Genomic DNA, 22,934 nt, shown 5'->3' with positions numbered 1-22,934 from the left:
TCCTCCTCCTGCTCATGTTTGTTTTCCTTCCTGTCTTTTCAAAGAGGTCTAAATAAATAAAGTGCTTTTCTGGCTCTGCATCACTCATCTGTCGGATATCGATACCTCCTCTCTGACAGCCCGGGGTGTATGTATGTTCTCTACATAAGTATGTGAGAGTTTGGGTGTGTACAGTATGTTAAATAAAGTCCTGAAAATCAGAGGCAACTATTTTGAACACCTCTCACATCCTCTGTAGCCCCTTTATGCTGCCTATTCATACCCCAGCTATGACAGACTAGCCCGTAGCTGCTATATTTAACTAACTCTGCTGCTATCTGTGTGTGTTCCTGTTCCCCCTTTCCCCCCAAAAATGGAAACACACCCACAGCAAATGAGAGAGCTCCTTTGAGAAAAGTGTTTCTCATGTTCTCACGGTGTAAAAATGACGCTATCAGCGAGCTCAGAGAATCAGCAACTCTGTCCGCAGAGTGTGGACTGGGGCCCGACCTCTGGATGTGTGAGCGGGCATGGCCGTCTGAGCTAGCAGTATGCCTCTCAGGGTTAAATAGTGAATGACAGTCTTTATTGGACCCCTTCCCTTCCTCTGGTGAAAACATGGAAAAATTGTTTACTGTGGACTCACTGTTCATCCAGCCAGAGGTCACAGTGGAGTTCAAGTGTGTGTCTGTGTGACTGTGTGGACTTCCCCGCGCATGCGGCTATGTTTAGATGAACAAACACGCTGATAATATCAAAGAAATGAGTGCAGGCATGATGGATGGCATGAACGTCAGATTTAGGTGGGTGAAGGAGCTTTTGTTTTCTTTTTGGACAGTTATATCTGTCTGCATATTTACATGATCCATAAGAGATATTATTGTGCTATTCTGCTGTAGAGCTGCTTTTATTCTAAACTTTAAGGTGGGACCAACATATTCTTGTCTAAGACTAGCTTCTCACTATACCAGTGGTTCTCAACTGGTCGGTTATCAGGACCCACGACCACCTCCTTATGAGAAATGGCCACCCAGTTTAAAAATGTCAACCACTTAAATGTATTTAGTGATAAATAAGGCAATTTGGACATTGAATGGAGTAAATTATTATTGAACAAATAAACAGGATATAACACTTTTCTAAAAAGTGCATTGTTACAGAAGGGCAGACATCTATACGATTTGTTATCATCCAATTTTCAACATAACTTAAATTATACGTATATATGTTTTTTTTTACCATTGCCCATATTCATCACCCACTGGAAACAGCTGTGACCCACTTTTGGGTCCCAAACAAAAAAATTTCAATTCTTAACTGGTTATAAAAACAAGGCAGACCACAAACTTACCATATTAAAATAACTTAAATATATTATTCCTAGTCACGCACACGCTAGATCAGTGGATCTCATCCTATCCTCAGGACCCCACATCACCTCCTTAATGAGAAATCAGGACCTAGATATCCTAAAATACTAACCCTTGCAAAGCAGTTGGATAGACCCGTTTCCTTGTTTCTCACTGGCGAATCCATTTTGCAAAGCTCCCATCTGAACTGTTCAGGTTAGAAAGTGACAGGACCAATCAGCGACAAGGGGCGGTAATTTCAGGCAAGGCAGAGTCGTGATGTAAGCAAGCAGGAACAAGAGGCCAACAATTATGGCAGAAGACATTAGCATGGATGCTGCTAAAGCGCCAGTTTTATCAGAACTTGACAACATTTCTTCGTTCTTCGTTAAAAGGAAACAAAGAACAGGAGTGAGTTGTTTTCTTTTCAAAAACGCGAAATTTCGCATCGGTTCAAGTCATCTAAATGGGTGACTGATGATTCAAAACAGTGTCCGCTACTTCCTCCTCGCTCACTCACCCTGCCTGACTCCTCCTCTCTCTCTCTGTCTGTCTCGCACTGAAACTACATATTGAACACCAAAGTTTGCTCATTTATTATGGATATAAACCACAGAAATATAACGGATAAAGGCATAAGTTTGTAGCCTACTCACAGGTCATAACAGAGACTGAATTAAGAAGTTTCTCTCCGTCTCTCCAACTTGGCTCTGTCAGGATGGATCAAGTGAGATTTTAAAGGAGTGGCAGAGATGCAGGCTCACAGTACGAAAAATTTTGCCACATTCTACGAATTTTCGCAGTGAAGGCGAATAAAAATGCATCGAACTCAGTGTGCAAGGTCCAAGTGCATGACATTTTTTCGGATTACGGGTCTGTAAAAAAACGCATACGAAAATAATGGACCCGGTGTATTACGACCTTAAGTCAGAATAAGCAGAAAGCCAGGATTTAGTTCATGTGTACTGTAACAAAACCACTTTTATTGACCCGCCCCGGTGGCTGGTAGGTTGAGCAGATTCACCTGACACTGGCTCAAATATACTTACATTTGGCTGGTGGCAGATGGTAATTTCCCACTCTCATGTGAGCACTCAGGTCATGGCCGACCATTGGACCTTATATTGTGAGCAAATACATTGTGAGCATTGGTCATGCATTGTAAAGGATTCAGCAGCACAGGGTGAGCAGACATTCCACCGACTTGTATGTAGTTGGCTTGAAATCGAACAGGGAACTGCCAGCTTTATTTGTTTGTTTGCTGAGCATCGGTGTCAAAAAAAACTGATATTTGATAAAAACAGCTACACAAACTTTGGAAATCATCACAAGAAGTTCATCAGGATAACCCTGTTTGCCTCAATGGAGGAAGCTCTGTTGCCTGTTTTTCACAAAAGTCCCGTTCCAGGAAAGAATCAACATCTTTCAGTGTGTAACAATCTCCCTAACTTCACTTTTCCTCTCCGTAAACAAAGCCGTATTGTTGTGGTTGAAAGCTTGTGAGCTGAGAGATTCCTGCTGTTGAAAGATGCTCCAAAGAGTCAATCCTTTCTGTTTGTTTTTCTAATCCCTCAAAACAAGATGATCAAGTACTTTGTCTATGCGGTATTAAAATGAAAAGGCTCTGTTGTAGCTGCAACAATTTCTCATTGTTCTTCATGAATGAATACGTTAAAGCTTTGTGAAGCCACGGGTGAATCCGTTATTGTGGCTTATTGGAGATCAGATCAGGTTGGAGGCCGAGTTGGATCACGTGAGGGCAACAAAGCTTTTGCACGAGCTGAACAATGCCAGTAAGATAAATAAAACAATAAATGATGGCTGGTTGCTTATAGATGATCTGCTTTGTGTTTTCATGCTACAAATTCACCGATTACACATAAAATCTAACATTTTTTTCTCTAGACAACACTGGTATTTAGTTTAGATCTCCAGTGGGTAAATCTCTTTGAGCTGTTGTGTTTTTTTAAGTCGTCTCTCCCTCTTACAGTCTTGATTTAGAATACTTCAGGGAGCGTTTTGGGAGCAGAACTGTGTGAATAAGATGTTTTGGCTTCACAATGACTGACTGAAATCTCCCTCGTCTGTCAGACTGCATGACCTCGTTGGGGTAACGGGCCACCGTTGTCCGTGAAGAGCATCCTCTGAGGTTCACCGCGCCATGAGACTCGGCCAGCAGAACATGGTCAGAGCAAAAGAGACAAACGCCAAGGTGTGGTCGCCTCTGCGTCATCGGCGACCATGTTACAGCAACGCTAGCACGAGTCTCTGAATGTGTGTGTTCAGGGTGAAGTCAGACCGTAAATATAGCCCTGTCTGTCTTCAGCTCCACGTCCAGACAGTCTGAGGAAAAACGCTGCAGTCTCTGACTTTTTTGGTCAAAGCACAACAAGAGAGGGGAGAGGAGAGGGGAAGGAGGGTCAGAGGGGAGACAAGGAGGAGGAGAATGTGAGTGTGGGTGAAGAGGAGGGGGTTTAATAATTTCAGACATCTCTAAAAATAGGGGTCTCTGCACAGGAAAAAAAGCACTTCTGCGAAAAATCACAGCTCCTACGCTGCCATTTGGATGATGTGAGCTCCCTGAGGTGGAGCCTGGGAAAGTTAGCTCACTTTGCGTGAGCATGTGAGTGAATATATATGTGTAGACATAGACTTAAAGAGGCTGATTGTGAATCTTTGTTTTATTCTGAAGAGTAGAGCTGGGAAATCACTCTATTTGCTTCAAATATGGCCTGAAATCCTCAGAGTCTAGCTATTAGGTCTGGCCCAGTTTAATCAAATTTGTTCCTGGTTTGCTCTGGTCTGCTTCTTAGAGTTGCCAAATATCCACCCCTGCCTTTTACTGACTCACTACAAGACCATGAGGGATTATGGGACGCAGGCGGACAGAAAATGAAATGTTCTGACCTTATATGAGAGGAGGACTCCAACATAACTGAGTTAAGTTACATAAAATATGTTGGAAAATAAAACTCCTTTGATGAAACTCAGGAACGTCAGGAATGTAAGCCCACCAGTCTCCATTTCTTCTTAATGCCAAATTGTATCAGGACCCTCGTGCTGCCTGCTGAAAGGGTGTTGGCTCATTGAGTGAAGCTGAGATTCGTTTAAATGGTTTTTAATGAGCGGCAGGCGTTAGTCACTGGACCTCAGACTGAGAGGCTCTGTGACGTGGTCTTGAGCTACATTTACACAAAAACGAGACACAGAAAGTGGAATTGGAACCATTTCTGTTTTTCAGGAAAGTTCCCTATTCAGACGACAAAGTTTCAGTGACAGTCAGCGTGCACAAGGATCAACAACAAATGACTTAAAATCTGGCATGCAGGGATAAAGTTGGATTGTTGCTGAAATCCAATAAGGCCAATATTTCTAAACTCATTTTTGCTCATAGTGATGCATGCAAGGGTCTCCCTAAAACTCCACAGTTAACACTTGGCTTAAGTGGATAATATTTACAAATATTCCACAACTATGTCCTCAAAAAATCAAAGAGTTCATGCAGTTATTACCTTAATGAAAAATTCTGTTTTTCTAGTACTTTTACCAGCCCCTGGTTTGATTATGGTGCTGCTGCTGTAAATTCAAAATTCCACATAAAAGTTAAAAATGCAGGCATTTATATGTAAGAGAACTCTCTGTCTTTAATATTTTGACTAATCTGATCTTGTTTCAGAGGTTTAAGGGTAGTTGTTGTACCTGATAGGGATGTGTTTTTGTCCATTTTCTACTGTGAGGAGTTGTAATACTAAACTTCAGTCAGACACCACATCAGAGAGAGCCGATCCCTCAGACGTGTGTGAAACCGTCTCCTCATCTCAGCTGTGTCACAATGTTTACACTCAGACGGTTTATGTGTTAGTGTTGTGTTGGCACTGCCGCAGAGACGTTATGTGAGATGAGACGTCACTTCATGGACTTACACACTCTGGTGTGGGGTGAGTGTACGACTAGGTGTGTGTTGTGTTCATCAGTGACAACGTTCAAAGAACAAAGGGATCCTTTGAGCACAGAGTTTCACAGGAAACTGTCAGACATGTCCATTCTTCTCTAATCCCATGTTTGGGATTATCCTGCGCTGTTATGGAATGCTGTTGAACACACACACAGACACGGTGTGTATCTACACACTCTTAGATCAGGTGACAAACATACCACCTGTCAGATGGCTCTAAATGTAAACTGTCTCTGTGATACAGGCAGCCCTGGCCCCGCCTTCTCTCTCTGGGAGCTTCAGGATTGGTTGGCTGATGTTTCCAAAAGATTCGACTAAACACGAATGACAATACCCTGACTTTTTTATATAAATAATATATCAGATAAAAGATTAAAGGAGAAGATAAATAAACTTTGATATTCCTTTAAAGTGCTCTTGAAACCCCTCAGGGGGAAGATACCGCAGAGAGACTGCCAGAAAGTGATGGTGTATGAGTTCATCACAGAAAAATGTTCATGATAGTGAGACAACACGGCTCTGTTGTTGCTGCTGGAGGATCAATCACAGCAGCGTTGATTTAACTAAACTCACAATAGGAATTCACATAAAATCAGTCTGAAGTTGTCTTTGTGTTGATGAAAATTTGCATTTAAGGATGAAATTCCTGCCTGATACCATGCACATATTTTTGTAAAGCTTTGACTCAGTGCCAGACTAGATCATATGGTAAGTTCTATTGCATTTTTTTTCTACTTATATATTTGTTTATGTATTGAACGACATTTAAACCTCATATAAAGCGATGCAAACATTGAGAGAAGTCTTATCACATCCATATAGTGATATTTGGTTTTTCGTATAAAGTTAATATTTTCAGTTAATCCTTTTCTAAGTGCATTTTTGTTTTGTTATACGTATAAATATCTAATCAGTCTGTGGATAGAAATGTAAAAGAATGTTAAATATTGGCCATAAAGCAGCCTCTCTAATAAAGATTTATGATGTCTTGTCTCTCTGACTGCCACCCCTAGTGTGTGAAAAATAATTGGGCTGTCTGAGAAAGACAGCCTGTAGAATGGAAAGAGTAAATGAAATATAAAAGATATATAAGTATAGTTCAAATAGCATAAAGGAAAATTCATGCAGTTGCATAAAAGCATGTATGGTGATGGATATATTTGACATGCATGATACTGCATTCTTACACAACTGCATGTGCACAACATAATTTAGGCATTGATATTGGTAGTGATATTTAAATGTAGTTCTGACCTAAATCTTTAGTCCTTAAGACATGGAATTTAAATTTTGAGGAAGATCAAATGAACACATTTCAGTCCTTAAAACACACTTTAAAGTACATGGAATGATGATGAATAAAGAGAAAGACATCAGCTGATGTCGGTCTGTTGGTTCAGCCTAAAATATCAGTTGTAAATATTGGAAGAAATGTTCATATCTGCTGATACCAATAACTAACTTTTTTAAGTTAAGTCTGCTGATGCTGATATAATACTGAGAAGTTTTGCATCCCTAAAATATGAAATAAAATATAATAAATATGTAAGAATATAGATATATAGAATTTAGCACTGCCAATGGATTAGAACATTAATTGTAATCAATTGCGCGCTATTTCCTTTATTCATCTCAATTGATCCCATCTATCAAATATGTTAAAAGGGTTGTATTACACATAGACTCGCTGTTGTAACTCATGTCTAGATGGTCCTTTCTAACTTCCATATTTTATTTTCATTCAATTCTTCCCTTCATTAAGACTCACTTGTAAGACTGTCATTTTTAAATTGATTTGAATTAATCAAATTATAGGAAAAAATGTAATTAAAAATGTTATTTGTATTCTGATTCCATCACACAACTGCCAAAAGTAGCTTTTCAACACACTAAGCCAACACTAAAAAGAGAAGAAACCAGGCTTTTAAAACATGAAAAATGAGGAAGGAAATATTGAAAGCCTTGATTTTAATAGCCAAATGATGACTGAATGATTTGGCTATTATATTAAAGGCCCATCAGTGTATCAGTAGTTTTAATCCAGTTGTAAAATGCGTTATTCTGGAATGCAATTTTGCTTTCAAATATTAAATTTTTTCTGTTATATAAGTAAGATCTTGAATGCAATAATTTTTCTTCTAACAGATGTTAGATGTTAAACTGTGGTTTTGCATTCTTTTTCTTTGGCAAAAATTGGAGCACTTGTGTTATTGATTAACACCACGGTTCCCAACTGGTGAAGCCTCAGGACCCACCATCAGCTCCTGAATGAGACATTGCAACCCAAATTTACAGCATCTTTGACCAATCATATTCATTTAATGAAAAAAAGTTTGGACCTTAATGAGACAGGAAAAACAAATTTGTTAAAACAGTCTCATGGAGTTTCTGTCACATTTTGTCACCAAGGAATTCACTGCAACTTGCTGAAAAGGGTCCCATGTAAAATGTTAATCCATTTACATGTCCATAACATGTTAAAGCTTTATTCAATGACAGCTTTATGCTCTATCACACGTTGTAAATCTTAAGATTAAATTACAGAAACTTAATAAGCCTCATTTTTACTGCACATGCATATTTATTTTAAATATTAGTTACCTGTCTAAGAACTTACTAATAATGGTATTGGTTCTGACCCTGAAGAAGCAATAATGGTGGACCCTTAGACATTAGAGCAGGGGTTTCAAACTCAATCACAGCAGGGGCTATGTTCTGGATTCAGGTCTAATCTGAGGGCCTATCAGGGTCAAATTGTCAATCTTCTTTCAAAGGTAATGAAATGTAAAAAAAAAAAAAAGCACTGATGATAAATGATTTTGAAATTTTAAAAGTTAAAAGATAAGTTTAAAGGCTCACAATGTGAGAAAAGTAAATTTATCAGTTAAAAAAAAGTAAAAACATGAAATTGAAAAATAATGTATTTTTAAACAAATATATTAGACACTTTAAAATACATTAGAAAGAATATAATTGAATATACATTTTTCTGAATATAATGTGTTAATTTAATTAACACATTATATTCAGGACTGTAAAAATAAAGAATTAGCAATACAAATGTAGGACAAACTATGAACATTATCCGAATAATTTATGTCAAAGAAACATGCATGTCACATATTGCACACAAGAGAGCATCTTGTCTCTTGCAGCATCCTCACAGGATAACTTGCATTATGCTGTACACTGTGCTGTTGAATTAGTATAAAAATAATAACAAATCGGCTGCATAACTACAAGTATGCATTTACACTCATACTTGAACTAAAAAAAGAATCAGTAGATCTGTGAGTAGACTTAGAGGAAATAACTTGTGAGCTTAGTCATTCTCTTTGCTAATAATTACTCTATAAATATCAAAGTGCAGAATTTTAAGTTATTTATAGGTAGGTGAAGGTTATCTGTCCTCTCCGTGGTATCAGATGTGGAGTCCAGGTCATTCTGCAGTTGTAATTTCAATCCTATTTGCCTAATCTAGAACAAGATGGCTGCTGATGATTGTCAGAGCATCAGTGAGGTAGTGATGGATGTGGTTCCCTAAAGACCAACTGATAACACCAAGGTATGACGTACATGAGTGAGACACAGCTCCGGTCCAGATGTGACGTTGATCTGTATGTGAATATCCACACGACTGTGTCGTATCACAGCTGTGAGTGCTGGTCATTAATCTCATTATCGGAGGTATGAGGCGGGGCGGGGAGCGGCGAAAGGGCTGCGTCTGCTCCGATTCAAGGCTTCCCTCCAGCTCCTGCCAAAATAAGAGCACTTTTCTTCTTATTTTTCAGGCTTTAACATTCTTGTCTGGCAGCTGTGCAAGCATGTTGTGGAACAGAGCTGAGAACCTCTTAAGCTGGTAATGATGTGGAAAAGCCAGCTCTCCTCGAGCTCCAGAGGGGAGACATGAAGCTGCAGCGTCTCCAGAAAGCGCAGCGCTAAACTCTGAGAATGCATTTAGATGTTTACCAGCAGCATCACAGTTGGTAACACTCACTCAGCTGGTTTTAAACAAGAAGATATTAAAGCTGGCATCAATGTTCATATTGAGGAGCTGAAACTTAAATTCATTCTTGGCATAAACATGACTTTCCATTTTTATAACTTTAAGACCTTTATTTTAAAGCTCCTGTAAGAGACATTCACATAGTGTGAATTTTGGTGCCCCTTGTGGACAAATTAGGACAATGTATGTTTGAACAGATTTGTCCTGTACATGTGTAAGTACAGTTTTCTTGAAAAAGCTCATTCTTCTTTATTTTACACATTTAATGTGCAGCTTACAATGCAAAAAGCTGTTTTGGCTGCACACTTATAAGATATTTACCTGACACCATCAGTGCTTTGCAGCAATGACAGTCGTATCAATTTTACCATAAAATTCAGTGCATAAGATGTATTTTTAATACCCTTTTCTTCATCGAAAAGGTTGGCTGAATCCAGTATATCAGTGCAACAAATAAACCAGGATGAAACTGCATTACTGCATTTGCAGCCACTACCATCACCCATCATATACAGCCATGCCATGATTTAAATTTGACTCATTGTGTATTGCAAGCGGCCACTTTACCGGAGTGATCTGATAGCCTTTTGGTTCCACTCCCTCATTAAGTCATTATCATGCATTTTTGACACTGTGGTACACTGCTAAGTAAATAAACTATCATACTGACAACAGTAGCGGATTACAAACTCCACATAGGGGAAGATAGATAGTACAGATGGAATCTGCAAGCTAGTTTAGACAACTGAGCTGCACTGATTTCACACCTGTCATGCATTATTATCCAATCACCTGACAAACGTCCTCACAGTTTGGCGGTCTGTTAGAGCAGCAAGTTTTACTCTGCTGCTCTGGCTTTAAACCCACCTCTACCCCAGCATCCACATGTAGGATCTGAGGATGTGAGTTGTGTGACTGAACTGATGTTTTGGATTTCACTGAAGAGATCATTGTGCAGACAGAACCTCTGTACCATCTGGGAGACCCCCCAAAACAAACTGCATCTGAAGGATGTGCTGTGGATGTCCTTGCATAACACCAGGGCCTGTGACAAGTCTTTAGCGCCCTGCATGCCTAAAATGTATCTGTTTTAGTCATGCATTTGGCAAACATTCTATCTAATGGTTTTGTTTGTGTCTGGATCATAAACAGGCATCAATATTGATTTAATTTTGTTCTATTATAATCTACAATTTAGTTGCAGGAGTGGATTAAGTGGAAAAAATATGTCACATAGAGGCCTTTTTTCAAAATAAATTGAAATGAATGAATTTTACAAGAGGTATTTACTCATGTTTATACACAGTGATGAGTTCAAAGACATTACATGAATATTCTATTTGATCTTCTGTAGGATTTTCACAAATAGTAATGATTAAATATTGACGTATTCTTAGGAAACAAGATGTTTTAATCTCTTTAGCTGAAAAATATGTATATCTTTATTAGTTTTCATTAGTTTTTTAGTTAAATGTCATTGTAAAGTAGAAATATCAATCCAAACAAGAACATAAATAATACAGTAGGTATATAACAACCACAGCAATCAGGTGAGGGTGAACAAGTTTTGGTTTAATTTGATTTAAAGCTCCTATCCAATTAATTAATAAGATGAAATATGGTTTCATGCCTTTACTTTGCATTTCTGTCTTGCTTCCTTAAAGGGGACATATTTTACCCTTTTAAGACATGTTTTTATTGTTCTCAGAGGTCTCCAAAACATGCCTGTAAAGTCTGTTGAGTAAAAAACACTCCGGTATTGTATTTATGCATGTCTAAAAAAACCCTCTGTCTGAGCCCTGCTCAGAACGAGCTGTTTCTGTGTCTGTGGCTTTAAATGTTATTGAGCTGTCTGACCCCGCCCCTGACTCCGCCCCTCTCAGGAAGCTGATGTGGCTCAATGGATGTGGCTCTCCTGAGCTGTTTCTCAATATGCATACTTCAGCGTACTTCTGGACTTACGGACTTGTGATACGTCATCAATCAAAGCCAAAGTTCTGTTCCAGTTCAAAGTCTGCATCGAAACAAGTTTGGTTGAAGTACCCGGATGTGGACTTGCCCCGCCCCTTTTACCAAGTCTGCTGCTGGACGTAACTTGAGCAGACTTTTCACAGTTACAATCCCACAATGCAGTTCGCGCCGTCTAGAAGAAAACTCAAACAATGGCGGAGGAAAAGTCACACAATTTTAAGTAACCGTTGCTGCCGTGTAAAAATATGAATACATTGCTTGTTTGTGATAGAATTGTGTTTGAAACCCAGAAACGTTGGCTGAGTTGGATAAAATTCATCCTTGATAAATTCAAAATGGACGATGTCGGTGTTTTTAAAAAACGCTAGCAACGGGACAGCCGGATTTGACGTGTAGGTACATAGAAGGGGACGCTAGCAAAGTCCGCTGCTGTTCCAATAGTAGTACGATCGTTCGGCGGACTCCCGTACCCCTGAAGTCCAGACTCTGGAACGAACTTGCCAAGTCTGAACTTCCAGAGAATGCAAGTTCGAACTTGTGAACTTTGAATTGAGAAACGGCTCTGATCCTCCTCTCAGCTGATCAAGAGAGGAGGGCGGAACTTTCTTCCAAGCAGGAAGGGCCAACCGAGCCTGGGGGCGGGGCTTACTCCCCACATGACATCATGAGGGGAAAATCTGAGAATGGCTTGTTTCAGCACACATTTTCTGAAAGGTGGAGAAAGACGGTGGAAGGATTGGATTTTTCTGATTCTCGGGGGGATTGTGGACAGGCCAGGGGCACACATTTTTTTAAATTAAATTTAAATTTTTTTCTTAGAAAAGCCTGAAAAAGTAAATTTTTGCATAATATGTCCCCTTTAAGCCAGATGGTTTCCAGTAGAAAGGGTGTGGCTCATTCGCATCCCAGTCCAGGTGGGATTGCTTCTAGATGTATGGTGAATAAATTTAGTGCATTTTGGTGAACTCAGAGGAGACTAACTATAGTTTGAGACATGTTTATGGAAACTATAACAGTTCTGGATGGTTTAGCTCGGTATTTATGTGTGACAGAATTTGATTTAATCCCTGAGTGTGTTTCGGATGAATGTAAACGCAGCTTTATCATATTTTAGCACATGTGGTTGAAGCAGACGGTGTGTATGTTTTGTGCATTTGCCCACATGTGGATCCGAGTGTCTCCACGCAGTCGTTTGAGTTCATGTGTGTGAAACCCCAGGGTTAATGGCATTAGCAGGCTGTGATTGGGCCTGATGACTTTGTGCAGTCGTAATAGCAGCTCCATTAAGTGTTTGCTGTGAGCCATTCCACATGTCAGCTGTAGTCAGGCGGCAGGGGACGGAGGACCAAGGGGCTGCTGCAGCCTGGGATGATAGGAGGGAGGTGAGCAGACACAGATCGCTGGATGTAGAGAGGGAGGTCCTGATTAGCCTGCCGGAAAACATCCACCTTACTAAAGTGTCTTTAAGCAAAAATATTCCCTCCATTTATTTGCACATGCAGCTCTGTAAAAGCATCAGTAAGTAGAATTTAGCTCTGAGAGTTCATGGCCTGCAGCGGCGTATTTGCAGCCGTGGGTATCAGCGTGGTGAGAGTGCACTGTGTGACCTACGCAGAAGATTCTGAGTCAGCAGGCTGCCGTCGGTTTGTACCAGGGATTTTCCCGCAGCCTTTGGTTCTGCTCTATCAGTGCTCATTCGGACTGAGACATATGGAAAGGATTAAATATAATACACTTTCAACAAAAAAAGCCCACAGCTGAATGCTGAAACCGTGAAAACTCCTACTGTTTTAAAGAGACACTTTCTATTTTCTACACAAAGATGCAAACTCAGATTTCTGAAGAGCAGCTGCTCTGTTCTGCTTAATGCAATTAGGAATCTCAGCACTGTTTTAACACAACAGTACAGTTAAATAGATCATAGTTGCTGCAGGGCTCCTCAGACTTGAGGTATGGACTTTCAACTGTATTTTTTTCAAAAGCATTTTATTCTCATTAATCTGTGTCTAAACTGTTGTGTAGTAATTACTATAACTCTCATTATGCTGTCTGTTGTTGTTTTTGTGTGTTGTATATTTTGTGTCTGTCAAGGGACTTTCTGGGCTGATGTTGAATTTTTTTTCAATCTTATTGCCTTAATTAAATCCAGGGCACCAGTAGCCGAGTGGTGATGTCCAGGTGCCTCAGCTACAGAAGCTGTGGTCCTCAAAACTGGCAGCCCTGGTTTAAATCCAGCCTGTCTTTTCCAGCATATCATCCCCCATTATCTCTCTCCCTGGCCCACAGGCTGGGGCATTGAAGACCCTACTTATTTGCCCCTTCCTAGATGCACTCATTTCACTGCATGCATATATGTTAGATCAAAAGCACCACTTATTGTTATTGTTGGGTTCAGATTTCTCTGATATTTGTTAATGCCAAATAGTGTAGTTCAGACACCAGTCCATATAGTTATGGTTTGTATTTTGAAACAGCCTGCATTTTTTTAATTCAACAACAGTGTGCCGGTTCCTTCACCACATACTTCTCCTTTAACTTTCTGCAAACAGCCAAAAATTGTTACATTTTTAGTCATGCTCTGCTTAAAGAAAATGCCAGTATTACAAAGGCTTTTTGAACTTTCAACTTAACTCCACATAAACCATGTTTTTGTTGACCCTCATGCCCCATTCCTCAGTGCTGCTGGGCTACTGAAGACTCTCCCCTCTATCCCTTTTCTCAGTTTCTGACTCTATCTACTGTTCCATCTGAATACACCCCAATAATAGATCTAAAAGCATCCTGGTGCTGCATTATTATGTAAAGACCCAACTAGGAATGGGCAGTATTGCTTTAATTTACCACATCGGGACTGTGCTGTGTAATGAGCTCATGAATGCCCTGAGATTGTTGGTCTGATTCTAGCAGCAGCACTACTGCCTGTGTGTTAAGATGTTATAACAGTGATCTCCTGTTAAAGATGGCTAAAATGTCTAAGGGTGCTTTCACACTAGGGACCCAGTCCCGGATCCGAGTGCACTTGAGCCCAAAGTCTGGTTCGTTTTGGTAGTGTGAATGCAAATGAATTGCGCCCGGGCACCAGGCACCGGGCCTAGGCCCACTTGGGGCGGTGGCACGATTGGGGGAGATGTGAATGCAACCACGCTCGGATGCGGGACAGAGTGTCATATCAACTTTATGATGTCAGCGTAAAAACTAAACTTCTTTTCACAGTGCAGCAGTTTGTTCACATTTTTCCTCAATAAAAGGCCAGCTGCAAATTTTGGGTTTTTAATTTGGGTGTGTATTTTAGGGGTGTCTATCCGAAATAGAACTACATGTCAATGTTTGATTTAACAAAGGTGGTATTAAGACATCAAGCTACTACAGCTTTCTAAATGTTCCTCTCAGAATCTCAGGGATGCTTCTTAGAGACTCTTCCCAGTCTGTGAACTAAACTGAGAGTTTGAACTCTGGTCCCTAGGTTTCCCCCTGAGTGTGTGTGTCAGAGTATAACTCAGGTGAAGAGGTTGTGGGTGGTTGCAGGGGTCAGTGTGCGTCTCTTAGCTGGAGTCGAGTGCCGAGTGTGTGATGGGGGTCATCCTGTGGCCATGTGAACAGGAAGGTGCGGGTTCAGTGTGAAGGCCTGAACCTCTGAGCTGTTTATCAGATAGCTAATGAAGCAGAGCGATCCTGAGGGAGGGAGGAGAGACGGGAAAAAAGGGGGTAAAAGGTAAAAAGAGGAGGAGAAGAAGGGAGAGTTAAATGCAGGAATCTTTGCAGAGAGCCAGTATTCTCCTCTTAAATGTTATCTCTGAGTAGTTCTGATTTCCCTTAGCTTGATTCCCATTACCCTGAGCTGCAAAATACACAACATATTATTTATCACATTTCCTGGTTTAGACTCAGCACAGGCCGTATCACTCAGCTCCTGCCGTAAACATTTTCTCTGGCTGCAAGAGAAGCCGAACCGCGTTCCCAAAGCCCGTCATCACAGCCATCCAGTCTACTGCAGGGCTCGCATTCATCAGCGAGGTCGGCGGGACCAGGGAAAGCTTCATTACAAGTTCAAATAATCAGCCAGTCAGTTGATCAAAACAGTATTATGGTGTAGATGTCAGTGTTTGATATTTCACCATTTACAGTGATAAATAATCCCGCTCACGTCCTGGAGGGAAATATTTAAAAACGGCAGAATGTGAACTCACCTTTGATTAAATTCTCAGGCTAAATTTGTTTATGTTCAGATAAATATTGTAGTGTAATACATCAGGCTGCAACTTAAGATCATTTTTATTAATATTGGCTATTTTTTAGCTTGACATATTTGATCGCAAAATTGATGGCAAGAGAACCAACATTAGTTTGTAAATTGCTTGTTTTGTCTTACTGGAAGCCAGCTCAACATCAGCTGAGATGAGCTGAGCTTTGCTTTTGGAAATATTACTCATGATATTCTTGGTCAGTCTTTATGTTTTCATTGTCTCGCTCAGCTGCAACAGCATGACCTTCTTTCCCACAACTTTCTCTATGATCATCTCTCAGGCATGTCTTCTTTGATACCAAGTCCTGTCCCATCTAGTCTGATTGGCTGTCTGGAGGATTGACCTCATCACCTTACTGATGGTACAGACTGAGATATGCCAGTGTTACAGTGCACGGCCCAGGAACTCTGGGATGCCAGTCTGATATGTCAACTCCATCTTCCTCTGAAGTTGGAATTCCGATGCAGAATTTCGGAGGACCTTCAGTTCCCCGAATTGCCAATTCATGGTCACTGGGATGTGGTCATCCCAGATAAGATGTGATTCCCAGCTCAAACATATGACTTATGAGTTACCTTTGCATTATGTCAGGCTGTATCATGAAGGTTCTTGTACATATACCTGCCTTTAAGAAACACATATTGGAGGACACCACCAGAGAGCACACGAGAAAGCTCAGGTCGTATACAGCTACCTGATGTGTGGGATGTAGAATACAAATATGGAAACACTGGAGTTGGCTACTCTTATGTTAGTTCTAAGATCAGAGCTAACATAATATTACCATCCATAATCAATAGTAGCATCAGATCAGCACAGACTGATGACTGGTGGTGTATTGGTTTACTTAGTGACTATATTACCTGGTGTCTTTTGTTACAACTGCATTTGTGGGTGTTGTAACAAAAAACACAGTTTTCATGAATTAGCCTTCGTCTGTTTTTAATATTATGTCAAAATATCCTCATGAGTAAGGATTCACAGTCTTTCTGGCTTAAAATTAGCTTAAAAAGTTGACATATCGGTATTGGCAGATATATTCAAATTTCTTCTAAATACAGCCTATAAATCTTAAATGTATACAAGTGTACCATACAGCAAAGATAGTTGCCTAAAGCAGGGGTTCCCAAACTTTTTAGCCCAAAATAACGCTGCTAGAGACTGGAGACTCCCACCATACCTGTATGTCAGTGTTCTCCAAACAGTTTTCCTTGTAAACCCCCCCCCCCCCAACAAAAGAAAAGTGGAGCCCTCCAGGACCCAATAGAGAATAGAAAGTAACACACTGTAGTCAAAAATCAAAATGGATTTTAATTGTTTACTGATAAAACCCTCAAAAAGACCTATGCACACTTTTCTTATCAAGAGACCTTCATATAAACTACTTAATAACTGCTTAATTTTTTTTTTTTGTCAATATTTGCAAATATTTTGGCAGCCTCAGAGCAGACAAAGCCTAGCACCCACCCTAAGATCTTTGCTGATGGTACAGACTGAGAGGGAGGCCCAACACAAGTCTTGAACATTTTTAATGAAGCCACAAACAAACAGCCACAAAAGCCCCCTCCTTTCTCAGCTCTGCTTGACTCTCTATTTGCACAAAAGACACTTGGTGTTCTTCAAAATTAAAAGAGGTGTGTATGTGTCAGTATAAACTTAAATGAGTTTGGAAATTTCAGATATCCACCCTACGAAGTTTCATGCATCTCTTCTCATCAGATATGTATTTAAAGAAAAATTAAACTAATACAAACTCAGCCACAAACACATTTAAATGAATGTCACCACTTTGCACAATCACAAAACACAATCTTAATTGCATCATTCCTGCAGGTTTAAAAATCACTTTCTTAAACAGAATTGTCTGTCCCAGTGTGACAGATGTGTTTGTCTCTATAGAGAGGGTACACCTGTTCACTGCATCTTGCATCCTTGTTTTTGAGGGCATGCACAGATGACACATCAAACTCATGCTTGGGGATGCGTAGCAGCCATGATGCGTCCGTGCTCGTGTCATTAGCAGCAAGCATAGCTCTTGCCTTAGCATCAACAGTGGCTATAAGCTTTGAGAGAACATGCAGAAATATTGACAAAAAGAATGCAAAGATAGAAACCTCTATTTCAGACTTAAATTAACTTTAACCTGACAGTTAGGTCCGTAAATGAGACCTGGTTTTAACTAAGAAACTGTTAGAGTGATGTAAGAATCTTTGCTTCTAATGCAGTCACACAAAGATGATCACTGTCTCACTATTAAGGCACACTTTCAACTGTCAACATTGTTTGACACTTACACTGCATGTTTACATCAATTTTGTTTATTAACAGAAATATGCAACAGACCCTCTCTTTACCTAAAATGACAGATAGACAATGTTCTTTAGATAATTCAGTTCTCCTCACTTTAACATCCACTAAATGTGGAAACAATTGGAAACACAGACTCTGATGGTTCCCTAGCAGTGGAGACGTGCTTGGATTCGTTTGTCGGGCTGTCACTCACACATCAAGGTGCTATTATTGGCTCGTGTAGCCGTGTGAGAATCTGGTGTGTTCATCAGGGGCCGCGGGGTGAGAGGTCAGGCTCAGGGGAGCCATCAGCGCTGAGCGGTCAGGTGACCCAGAACGATCCTGAGATAGGATGGCCTGGCCTCCCTGAGGAGGAGCATTCCACCACTGCTGGAGTGTGTGTTTTTACGTCTCAGTGTGTGGGTGTGTTTCAGGAGCAGGGAGTTGCTTATACCCCAACTCAATCAGCACACAAGTTTAAAAATACAGAACTTTTTCTGTCACCTGGATTAGTTTTGACCTCTTTAAGACAAAATATAATGTGCAAATTATTTCATACCTTCATGTTTATGCATATTTAGACTAAGGATGCACGCCTTAATGAATGAATGCCTGGTGCCACTGTTGTCAGGATCAACATAACTAGTTGGTTATTAACAGTTTAACCTAGAATTCAGTTGCCAACTGCTTGAATAGACAGGCAGAGACATTAAGACAAATAATGGCACTAACATTATCTGCCTGCGTAGGTTGATGTCACTCTGATTTTGAAAGTTGCATTTTAAAAAGTTATTACTTAACAACTATAATAATAACCTACAATTATAATAACAATGCCGTTTAAAATAATGATGTTATTACTGTAATGACGCTTAGCATTATGATTCAAGATAATTGCCATAATTGCAACAATCATCAGCAACAGCAGTACACAGGATCTGACAAGGGTGCACAAAAGCTTTGGGGAAGATATTAAGTTATTTAAATAGATGCATACAGACATGAATGCATACAGTTGAAGAAAGAAGAGACGGCACAAAACCCTCTGCAGTCCCACCCTCAGATTCCTCAAATGTGCCTTACACTCTGTCGCAAATCTTGCTTTCTAGTCAATCTTTGTGATTCTACAGCCTGCACCATGATCAATCTTTGGTGCGTGCCAGAAGCCACGCTCTTCTCTGTTCTGTTCTAGAAAGCTGCCTAGTCTGCTTTCTGCAGAGCCCACTTCCAGCACACATGAATCCATGTAGAGTAAATTTTTCCAAAAAGGAAAAAGCTGTCATTTTAAAAAAAGAATACAATGCAAAGACTCCCAGTAGTAAATCTCATCACAATATAAACTTCATGTCCCAGCCGCTTGTACAAGCCGCAGGTCTGTCAGAGGGTCAGAAGGTAATGTGCACCAAAAAATGGACAAGAGAAGCTAATTTTCAAAGTAGAAAAAACACAGAAAACACAACTTTGGATATCCTATTGTACTCACCAATGAAATAAGAAAAAATCACAGAAAAATATCTAAATGAACAGCAAAGTAACTTTTTGTTTCCATGCTCCTCTTACTTGGGACTCAGTTGCTATCATGATTTTGAAGAGTTTTGCATGAAATCGTAGTTCTCCCATGATTTTGTCAGCTCAGATCTCCTGCTGCTCTGGGCTGTACCCACTGGATCCAGAAATGGATCTGGCAGACTTGACCCCTGCCGTCAGTCGGAGCAAAACCACAGCGATACAGACTATGTTGATTTTACGGGTAGGCCTACAGCAGCACAGATAGCTGGTCCAAGCCTGAGCCTGCACTTTGAGCTGTATCAAAAAGAGTTTAAATCCTGCTCTTCTTACTTAAGATGTCTGCCTCTGGACCCTGCTATGAAGATGATTCCAAAGAAAACAGGGTTTAAAATTAAATGCTCTAGCTCCCATACTACTTTTGAAGACTGCAGACTTGCATTCTCAATGCATAATTTTTTAAAAGGCATAATACTGCACAAGTAGCTTTGTGAAAAATATGTGCATGTAAATGTGTAGACAGGATATAAATTCTTAGATTTTTCAAGAGCATGCACAAAAAAAGCTAATATAGGAGTAACATAAGTTCTTTTTTTCTCATTGTCAGTACACATGCAGCTGTGAGCTTGCGTTTCTTAAGGGACCTGTGAACTCAGCTTAATAACAAACTGGGAGTGGGATCATTTTGTCAGACTTTTGTATGAATGCTATGTCCTGATTTTATGAGTTAATGCACAAAGTTAGCATTTTCCTGTCTTTCTGTCTGTCCTCATGTCCCTGGGAGTCTCTCCTAATCAGGCCAGACGTGCCGGAGGTCAGCAGCTCTGACCTGCTGGCTCTTGTTCACCATAAATATTATGAAACCACGCAGACGCCCTCACTGCCTGTTTAATATAGTACTGGGTCCATTAAGGGACTCAGAATATCAGCTTTCACTGGGGTATATAGGCTAATAATAATAATAGTGCCTGCTCTGTGTAGTTAGAAATAGTGAACACGTCAGAGCTGGAGCTGTTTAACTTCTCTTTAACCGTTTTAACGTGTTTGACCGTGACAACTGTGTGCATATCTGATCACGTAAAGGTGAATGTGCAGTTATAGCCACGTGCGTATTTCTGCGTGTGCCAGCATTAAAGTAGGCCTTTGGGAGTCCTGTGTCCTTCTTTCCCACGGTAACTGTCCCATGAGCCTTTGCGGTGACGTCAGGACAGAGGTACAGGCGAATGCCCCGCTCAGAGGTCGCAGGTTCACTTCCTGTCTGTCAGGATCGAGCTTGGCAGCATCGAGTGCAGAGGACTGACCTGTGTTTGTGATCTCTGTGAGGTTTAACCCTTCTGTCTCTCTCTCTGTGTCTCTTTCAGGCCATGTGGCTGATGCTGCAGCAGGAGGAGCCGGAGGATTTTGTCATAGCTACCGGGGAGGTGCACAGCGTGAGGGAGTTTGTGGAGAAGGCCTTCGCACATGTGGGGAAGACCATAGTGTGAGTAACCAACACAAAGAAATAATCCTTTTACAGAATGCTTAGATGGTTTACATGTTGATTTCATGTTTTAGTAATCCTACCAGACACTTCTCAATGAATTAGCCTGCTATCATTCCTCACTTATGACATGGTCTAATCTAGAAACAGTGCCTTTAGCTTGCTAAGTGATTGAATGCCTAGTCCCTCAGTAGGTGGCACCAGATTTATTTGTTGGCATCTGGATATGTTATCAGTTCAGGCCACCAGTCCTGGTCAAATGTTCCATCTAAACTGTAACACAGACATTCATCACAAACAACTACTGTAGCTCCAGCTAATGGCTATGACCATGCTGTTTTACCTGTCATGTTAAGCAGGGGTTCTCAAACTTTTCAGCCCGCAACCCCCCCCAATAAAAGTGCCAGAGACCGGGGACCCCACTGTACCTGAGGATGGTTGAAGAATAGCTGAACACAGCCATGCATGTCATGTGCAGACTTACATTTTAAGGATTTTTTTAAATATCACATTGATTTCAGCAAAAAATACACAATTTGAAATTATTTAAAAATATTCTTTATTTTTTGGAAGGCATCTGGTGACCCCCTTCCAGTGTTTTGCGACCCCCAAGGGGGTCCTGATCCCCAGGTTGAAAACCACAGATGTAAAGAACAGTGGTAGCATCTTATTGGAACAGCTCAGTTTAGCACTATTTTGGTCTAGAAAATATGGGTACAAGTTTGTACATTTACAGATAACTGAAGCTATCTTTACAAACCTACATAGGCCCCTAAGTGGCAGCTGGGCCCCAGAAAGCTTTCCTTCCTTTGGGTTCCAGCACAGCTATAATTGGCCACATTCTGCCAACCACCCCACTGCCCCATGATTCCTTCTTAAGTAGATGGTACTCAGTTATGACTGTTTCCAGAGTGTACACCAAACTTTGGGCTTGTCCATTAAACACAATTCTAATTTCAGTCCCCTAGGAACATAACTAGTCTGAACCTAACGACATCCCATTAATATAAAGTTTAGTATGCACCTGATATTAAATGTGAACTGGATGCCAGTTTAGCTCACATGGTGGAGCAGCATGGTCAGAGTCTGGGGTCCTCAATGGTTGCAGGATCAAGTCCCAGTCCTGGTGATGTGTGGTGCATTTTTTTTTCCTGCTCTCTCTCCCCATGTTTCCTGTCCCTCTTCAGCTTTCCTATTTAATGAAGGCAAAAGCCCAAAAAATGAGCTTTAAAAAGTGTGCTGGTAGATCTGATCAAAATTTAGCATCTTAAAGAGCAGCGTTTACCTTTGACATTAAAATGTCACTCTGTTGAATACTGTGGATCGTTTCTCCGGTCTCAGCTCAACATGGAAACAAACATATTCAGGAGTCTGTGAGCAATAATAGCACTCCAGACACAAGTTTAAACCCAGCAATAGAAAGATTAAATTCTTGGTGTGACTTTTCTGAATGCTGATGTCGTAAATGTAGCATTTAAAGGTTATTTCTTACTGAAAGGGTAATAAAATAAGCGTAATATTCACAGATGCATTGCAAATGGCCACTTTTAAATGATAAGATTTACTTCCACATCAAATTATTTTAGGTCTGTTCTGGAGCTTTTATACCTTTATTTGATTGACAGTAGAGAAAGAAGGAAGTCGAGGAGTGGAGAATGACCAAAGGGAAGGAGCTTTGGGTTGGACTTGATCCTAGGCTGTCTGCTTAGACAACTGTTGTCACTGTACATGGAGTGCAAGGAAACTGCTTGTCACATGGACACATTACATTATGAGAGTTTCGAGTTTTTGTGTTTTTTGAGACTTTTTTTAACTTGAATTTTTTATGCAAAGGATCATGTTACCTTACAAACACTGTATTTGCACTATAAAGTGCTATATTGCTTGACTGCATAAAAATCTATTTATTATCCATCTGGACATTTACATCTGTGGTTTACATGTTTTGTAAATGTACTTTTCCACCTCCAGGCAAAGTATGTTTACATGTCAGTTTATGATAGACAGAATTTTTGTAGAGATTTTTTTTTTAGTCTTTTTTGAGTTTTATTTGCTTTATTTGAGACTTTATCAGTGATGCTAAGCTAAATATCTGTAAATATTTATGTATATTTTTTCTCCATATTTACTGGTGTAATTTACAGCTTATTTATTC

At 40.2% G+C, this 22,934-nt stretch overlaps 1 protein-coding gene across 1 annotated transcript in view; it reads left to right on the top strand.

Moving 5' to 3' along the window:
- gmds (GDP-mannose 4,6-dehydratase) overlaps positions 1–22,934 on the top strand; it is a 263,448-nt gene that overhangs the window by 174,397 nt on the left and 66,117 nt on the right. The window contains exon 8 of the mRNA XM_041791584.1: positions 20,661–20,779. Within this exon, the coding sequence (XP_041647518.1) occupies positions 20,661–20,779 (119 nt within the window). The remainder of the gene's footprint in view (positions 1–20,660; positions 20,780–22,934) is intronic.

Source organism: Cheilinus undulatus, linkage group 7, assembly GCF_018320785.1.
Source record: "Cheilinus undulatus linkage group 7, ASM1832078v1, whole genome shotgun sequence".
In the NCBI taxonomy this organism is placed as follows: Eukaryota; Metazoa; Chordata; class Actinopteri; order Labriformes; family Labridae; genus Cheilinus; species Cheilinus undulatus.
Note: the sequence above shows the minus strand (reverse complement) of the source record. Positions and strands in the feature narration are given on the sequence as shown.